At 34.0% G+C, this 7,500-nt stretch overlaps 1 protein-coding gene across 2 annotated transcripts in view; it reads left to right on the top strand.

The window, feature by feature from the left end:
• Positions 1 to 7,500, top strand: part of LOC135215283 (putative neural-cadherin 2) — a 653,807-nt gene that overhangs the window by 622,812 nt on the left and 23,495 nt on the right. For both annotated transcript variants that reach the window (XM_064249829.1, XM_064249828.1), the window contains 5 exons: positions 257 to 574; positions 2,578 to 2,808; positions 4,490 to 4,659; positions 4,949 to 5,291; positions 7,217 to 7,462. In XM_064249829.1, the coding sequence (XP_064105899.1) occupies positions 257 to 574; positions 2,578 to 2,808; positions 4,490 to 4,659; positions 4,949 to 5,291; positions 7,217 to 7,462 (1,308 nt within the window). The remainder of the gene's footprint in view (positions 1 to 256; positions 575 to 2,577; positions 2,809 to 4,489; positions 4,660 to 4,948; positions 5,292 to 7,216; positions 7,463 to 7,500) is intronic.

Raw genomic sequence — 7,500 nt, 5'->3', positions numbered from 1 at the left:
ATATTATTATAATATAATAGATATACCTAAAATATATCTATATTATATAATATATAATATATATATCTATATTTATATATTAAATATACATATATATATATATAATATATATATATTATATATACGTATATATATATATATATATATATATATATATATATATATATATATATATGTGTTTGTGTGTGTGTGTTCCTAAAGTTCTTCAGGACTGTCTATGCATCCCTGTGACAAGTGTCCTTTCGGTTTACCACAGGCCGGTGGAGGAAAACTTGGCAAGTTAATAGATAAAATCGAGCAAATCATAGACGACGGTAACTACAAAGTGGATGTCGTTAGTGTCTACGGAACCGACAGTAATCCGAGTACCGCGTTTATATCTTTTACCTCATCCAGCAACCAGGCTGACCCGTATTATCTACAAGATCATCGCCATCCACGTAATCCTCTAGACAGACACACGGAAAATCATCGTGTACCTTACACCTGCGTCTGGATATGTGCCATTGATGTACGCGGAAAGTTCATGGACCTCATCAAACTTCAGGGACTCCTGGCACTCAATGTCAAGAAAGTAAGGCACTCTTTTTTTTCTTTTGAATTTTCAAGGGTATGTAGCATGACATGGGCTTCAGTACCGATTCAAATTTGTTTTCTCTTTTTTTTCGTGAATAATTTCTATAACACTTGTGCATATGTGTGCACTTATTGACCGAAATATTTCGTAAGTCAGTCTTTAGTATCAGGGAAAAAGGAATATTAACAGACTAGGTAACGTGTTCGTATTAATTGTCATAGCTACCATTAAGGGATTTAATTTTCTAAACTCTTGTTTCATATTAAGTCTTAGTGTAATATGTTTTTTCATATGAGTTCTTAGTGATTGTACTAATTTCTCCTTTGATATATTCAAATCATGTAGAGGGCAAAGTATTCTATCTCTTTCGATACTGTGCATTATTAAGCCCATGTTCAAATCCAGTATTAACCAAAATCTATCATTTTTATCATTGCCTGCCCATTTACAGAACAGAATTAATCTTAGTATTCGTGTCTGTCTTTAACAAAGAATAATCTGCTTTGATACATCCACCAAACATGGAAACTCTATTGACAGATGCAGATCTTCATAAAAAGTAAAGACCCGTTTCCTCTATATTTGATTACATAATTTCACTTTAAATCTGTTATGGTTATAAAACCACTGAACAGCCAGTAATCTTTTCGAGATCTCTTTCTGTAAAACGATTCAAAATTTGGTGTCGAATGTATGGAATACAGATTGCTGACGAAAACATTGAATGGGAAACGAAATGTAATTTGTTATCACTGACCTGAATAAACAGAATTATGTATATGTCACTTATGCTGAATTATTTCTTTGCTTCGCTTTAAACTTTCTGCGTTATTTTTGGTCGTTAACAAAATGTAAGGATAAATATGTTTTTGTTAAATTCCATTTTAATTGGGTTTTGGAAAACCATTTACATATCTAGCATCCTCTAGCTTAAAAGATTAAACTTTAATAGATAAAAAAAACATTTTATTTTTCCATATAAACCAAAGGTCATTGATAAACTTCCAAGAACATTATACTAATAACCTTCTTAGGAATAGAATTTATTCAAGTAAACATCGGATTAGTGAATTATAGTGATATACAAAGAGAGGAACAACAAAATGCCTCACATGATACACACAAAGGATACAAATTAATAAAAAGAAAATCTTTCTTGATGGCATTTTTGTAAATTTTAATTCTTTCATGCATATTCAACGTTGGTCTCTGGCCCTGAAAGAAATTAGCATAATATCTTTCCGAACAAAAGTTTGCCAAGCTCAGATAATCTTCACTACTTTAGGAATATATTTTCGTGTGATATAATGTACTTTGCTATTTACCATATTTACTTCGCTCATTAAAGATTCTTTCATTCTCCTGGGGACTTCTTTACTTTTTTACAACTAAAAGTGGGGTAATTTCCTTACACCATTTATATAATAAGCATTTTCCTAATAAGATTCTCAAGAATCAGTATGATTTTTATCAGTTCTAATGCAGAAATTATCTGGACATATTCTGTTCCACATTTGATATAAAATGTTACGAATTATGAGAAAATTTTTCCAAGACAAATGCCAGTGCATTCCACTTCTTCATAAATGGTATAGAAATTTTGACTCACGAATTTACATAGTGGAAGTAGAAAATGTAACATACATACATACATATGTACACAACACTCACAAACACACACACATAAAAAGACACACCCATATGTGCATAGATACATGTATATATATTGATTCAATGTAACATACTTACATACATATATATATTATTTATATATATATATATATATATATATATATATATATATATATATATATATATATATATTATTAATTATATAGGTACACAATACTCACAAACACTCACAAATAAACACACACCTATTTGAGTATAAATACATGCATATATATGGATTCAGAAAAGTACTATTTAATGAATGTAATAAAGTTGGCACTTGCAAAACACTTCTAAAGGCATTTTCCATTTTGTTTGGCTTATTAAAGCTGGAAAATACCACAGGGCTCGTAGTCACTTTCAAAGAACCTTCAAGTGACTTTGAAAAGAGCAAGATCAACCTACAAAGTAGTCCGTCGGTGCATTCCTACCATACAGCCGGGAAAGGATTCCAAATATCTGGGAGTCCAGGAGACCCTGCTACCTCAACGCTTAAGCATGCCACTGAGGAAGGACTCGACAGGGTAGCGTCTATGGCGTCCACAGTCCTCCCCCTTCAGGTATTTCATAAGCACCAACTTCGGGGCATTTTTGCATAGTTTTTTTTTCCTATAAGTTCCTCCGAATTACTGGTTACTTTTATATGAGGAACAAAACCGTGTAAAGTTGCGTTGCTGTGTTTTTTTTTTTCTTCCCATGATCAAAGGAAAGTTCAGGATAGATGTAAAGCTATGCATAGTTTCATCGAGATATATAACAAAATAACACTGGGTATCATTAAGCTAAAATATATTGTATGTCATTTCTCATGTATTAGTAATAACACACACACACACACATACACACACACACACACTCATCACACACACACACACACACACACATATATATATATATATATATATATGTGTGTGTGTGTGTGTGTGTGTGTGTAGGCAAAAGACACGAATGAAAAGTGAAACAACGGAGTGGTTGATAGACCATTCGACACGTGTTCCATTATTAGCAGACTCATGAAAAATATAAGAGTAAAGGTACAAGAATCTCGTATAATTGACAGATGACATAAAGATATTCTTGAGGTTGGGTATTATAAGGAACAGTTGCACCTGTAATCAAACACAGTTGAAGAATTAGTGGACCTACCAAAACAAAGGAAAATCTTTGAGAGGTTTTACAAAGGATTAAGCACACTGGCTTATATGCGGGGAGGAGTTAATCAAATGATTATTTAGGGGAAGGAACTGACCACCAAAATTGGCCTTGGAATGAATAAGCTGATTTCGGAAGTCCACTAATTGTTCAAATGTGTTGGATTCCATCTGTCAGTTATACGAGCTTCCTTTTATATTTTTCATAAGTCTGTTAGTAATATTCTTAGACACGAAGATATGTCAGTTTTATTCCGCATAGGAAAACTGAGTTTTTCATAGAAAATATCCAACAGTTACTTCCTCCAATAGACCTCTTCTCGGAAAGTCTTTTAAGGAAATAAATTGAATATATATATATATATATATATATATATATATATAATATATATATATATATATATATATATATATATATATATATATATGTGTGTGTGTGTGTGTGTGTGTGTGTGTGTGTGTGTGTGTGTGTGTGTTGTGTTAAAGCATAAGTTTTATTGATTCTTACGTCTTCGTATGATTGCAATTTATAAAGGAAGTTCTGAACATTTTCTGGATGTTTGGTTCTGTTTTGTAACTGCAGAAAAGAATCCTCCTATCCAAAATGGTAGTGTTTTGTTTAGTCTAGAAAACTTCAGTATATTTTTCTCCAGCAAGGTAAAATTTTCAAGACGCAGTTTTGGGAAGAATTTTTTTGGTGATTTATTTGATAGTCTACAGATTTTGGCATGTTCCGTTTATTGTAAATAATCTTTTAAAATGGCATTGAAGATGTTTAGAAAAAAACTGATTTAATTTAGTTTAACCGTCGTGAGTGATAGGATCATTGTATCAACATCAGTCATTAACTTTTTGAATGAACGTATGACACACTGTTGGTCTAGATATGAATGATTCTTTTCTATTGTAAGTTTTGATTCATTTCCTATATTTCATTGAGTTATTTTTATTACTCGTCAGATACATTTTTACTGTATATCAGTTGATGCGTTTAATAATTTGAAGTTTCAAAAGAAAATCAACGTTACACTTTTCGTGGTATCAGTTATGGAGGGAAATTCAGAGCTTCGAAATATTTAACTGTCAACAGGTCGTAGACACGAACATCACGTCTTTAGTGACGCCCCTCCTTTTGCGGCCATACAAATGCGATGCAGCGGAAATTTCTTCAGTTAATGACCGACTTTATGTGTCTGACAGCTGCACTCCTTCATCCTGCTTGAATGGAGGCAAATGCGTCAGATTCCCAACAGGTAACAGGTGAGGTCGAACGTGATCATCGTATTAAAATCTACTTTTAATAAAGGAAAGGGAGGAAACAGGCTTTCATTCTCAACTGTTTTTGTTTCTTACCTCTATCCAAAAAGTATCTGGGAATAATTAAATGAATATAAATGAAGCTTTTAGAAGTAGGCATTCCATCGGAGTATATGCACAACATTGAGGTCTTTTAATCATACTTCCTGTCTACCCTGCTTGTATAACCAATTCCAAAGACAATAAGGTATTTCAGTTTTTTATATATATATTTTTTATTTATTTCTACTAGGTGCATTTGTCCTGGGGGGTCGAAGGGTCCGCACTGCAAAACCCTTTCGAGATCGTTTAAAGGGAACGGATGGGTGTGGCTGAAGCCTTTGCCCTCTTGTTTGCCAGTCTCTATCTCCTTCCGTTTGCTAACCACCAGACGAGACGCCCTTTTGCTTTATCAGGGACCCCTCGTTCCTCCTGACAGCAGTGAAGCCTCAGTTATGTCCATGTTAACGGTGCAGATAGTGAACGATTGGCCCCAACTCCTATTCGAAGGTTTTGAAGAATCTCTGAAACTTCAGGTTAACAAAACTGTCAGCGATGGCGACTGGCACAGTATTCACGTCCGCCTCGATGAAAGGGTAAGTAGGATTTATTATTATTATTATTATTATTATTATTATTATTATTATTATTATTATTATTATTATTATTATTATTATTCTAAACATAAACCATATTCATATAGAGCAAGCATACAGGGGCTACTGACTCGACTTTCAAGCTTCCCACGAATACGGTGTTCATTTGACAGAAGTAAAAGAAGCAATAGGAAATACTGAAAGAAAATAAGTAAATAGAAATATAAGTAAAGGATTAGAATAAAAGGAGAATTATTGTATGGTAGTCATGTATTGCATTTCTACTTCTGAGGTTCCATTTGCACAATATCCTCAGGGGAACAGTGTGTTGAATAATGGAACGCACCAATAAATAATGAAAAATAAAGCTGTAAATGGGACTTGTGCAAAAAAATGCATATTATACAAATGCACCGCTTTGAGCAGGAAACAAATTATAGAACCTGACATTTAAAAAAAATGTAGAGCAATAACGTTTTTTTTTTTTTTTTTTTTTTTTTTTTCAAGCAAGACCCTCTACACTATAGCTGGTACACTTAAGGTAGATTCTTGGGTGAGACCTATGCCTGCGAGATGTTTATTTGGCGGCCGATGATTGGCTGGGAGCTGCCTATCTCACGGTACCAGCCAATAAGCGGCCGCCAAACAAACGTCTCGTCAGCATAGGGCTCATCCAAGAATCTACCTTAAGTGAACCAGCTATAGTAAAGTAAAGGAACAAGCCCAAAATGAAACAGATTAGGCTATTTCATTTTCTTTCACTCATTCCTTTACGTGGTCAAAGGAAAAATGAAGATAAGCGGAAAAATGAATCTTCTTTCTTCGGCCATAAACATGGACATGTAAGATAAAGATTCAAATACATTGTAACGTTTTTCGGCTCTTTGACACATTGTATGTGGTTTATTATTTTCTTTTCATAGCTGAACCGAATGTATTAAAATACAGGAAAATAATCATCTTTTTCGGCATCTCAGAAAAAGGCAGGAATACAGTCAGCTGATTGCTTTGGAGTTCGCACGAAGAGAATTGTAAGAATAATTTTCTTGTATGAAATCCTAGAAAGATAAAAAGTCGAGAAAACTACAAGATTAGGGTGGTGATGGACGTTACGAGGTATAAAAATGCCGAAGATAACACTTTCATTATATAATGTTACGTTGAATGTAAAGTGATTTCAGCATCCAAAGAGGCCAAACTTTCATCGACTAAGAAAATATTGTAGGTGATTATCGCATCCCAATATACAACAGTAAACAAATTTTCAAACAATTAACGTATTCTATATGAAATTCAGTTCCTGCAACTTCATGAAAACATAAGGTCACTGAAAAATACGGGAAGTTTATCGATCAATGTTGTAAGAATTTTCAGGTAAGTTGCTTGGTAATAAAAGTAATGCAAAAATTATTGGTGTAAAAAGTTAACTAAATAACTAAAAATATATTGCTTTATAAGTCATCCCACTCAGCTTAATAAGATAAAAGGTTAGAGTCGACATATCCAACGCCATCTTTACACCAAAAACGAAGTCAGTATGTTTGGTGAAGAACAAAACTAGTTGTACACTGATATACTGCAGTTTTTGTTATTTCTCAAGTAAATGTGATTGTAACTTAACTTAGAATTACTGACTAAATACAAATTTGGGACCGTGCAGTGCCTACAAAACCATTAAATGATGAAGATTAATCAACTACAACGAAATGCTAAGCCCTAAATCAATTAAAGCACAAAAATTTTATTTGCATTTGAATTTTGAAGAAATACAGCTGCCTTTGATATTTAATGCAACGAGAGGGCTGTAGAGTTTTAATTGGACTTCTCTTTCTGGTTCTCAAGACTGCTTATCATGCGTTAAGTTCATAAAATATTAGCGCACACCAATTAAGCAAAGCCTGCTTTTCTTCTACTACTCGGTGTAGGGGGTCGCTATAATGGTGGACTTGTGTGGTTTAGGATGGGATGCCAAGATGACAGACGACTCCCATTGCGTCGCCCGAGCAGCGTGGAGCAGCTCCGTAGATAAAAGGATGTGGGAGACCTCTGGCCCCTTGCAACTGGGTGGGGTTGCACAGTCCCACCTCAACTCCGCAGAGTTCGGATGGAAGACAACGGTTACGTCACATTCGTTAGAAGGCTGCATCTCACATTTCATGATCAATGACCAGGTGAGACGAGTCTTGTTTTTGTTCAATGAAAGTCAATA

The sequence above is a fragment of the Macrobrachium nipponense genome, chromosome 5 (assembly GCF_015104395.2).
Source record: "Macrobrachium nipponense isolate FS-2020 chromosome 5, ASM1510439v2, whole genome shotgun sequence".
Lineage (NCBI taxonomy): Eukaryota > Metazoa > Arthropoda > Malacostraca > Decapoda > Palaemonidae > Macrobrachium > Macrobrachium nipponense.
The sequence above is the reverse complement of the archived record's forward strand: the minus strand, read 5'-3'. Positions and strand labels throughout refer to the sequence as shown.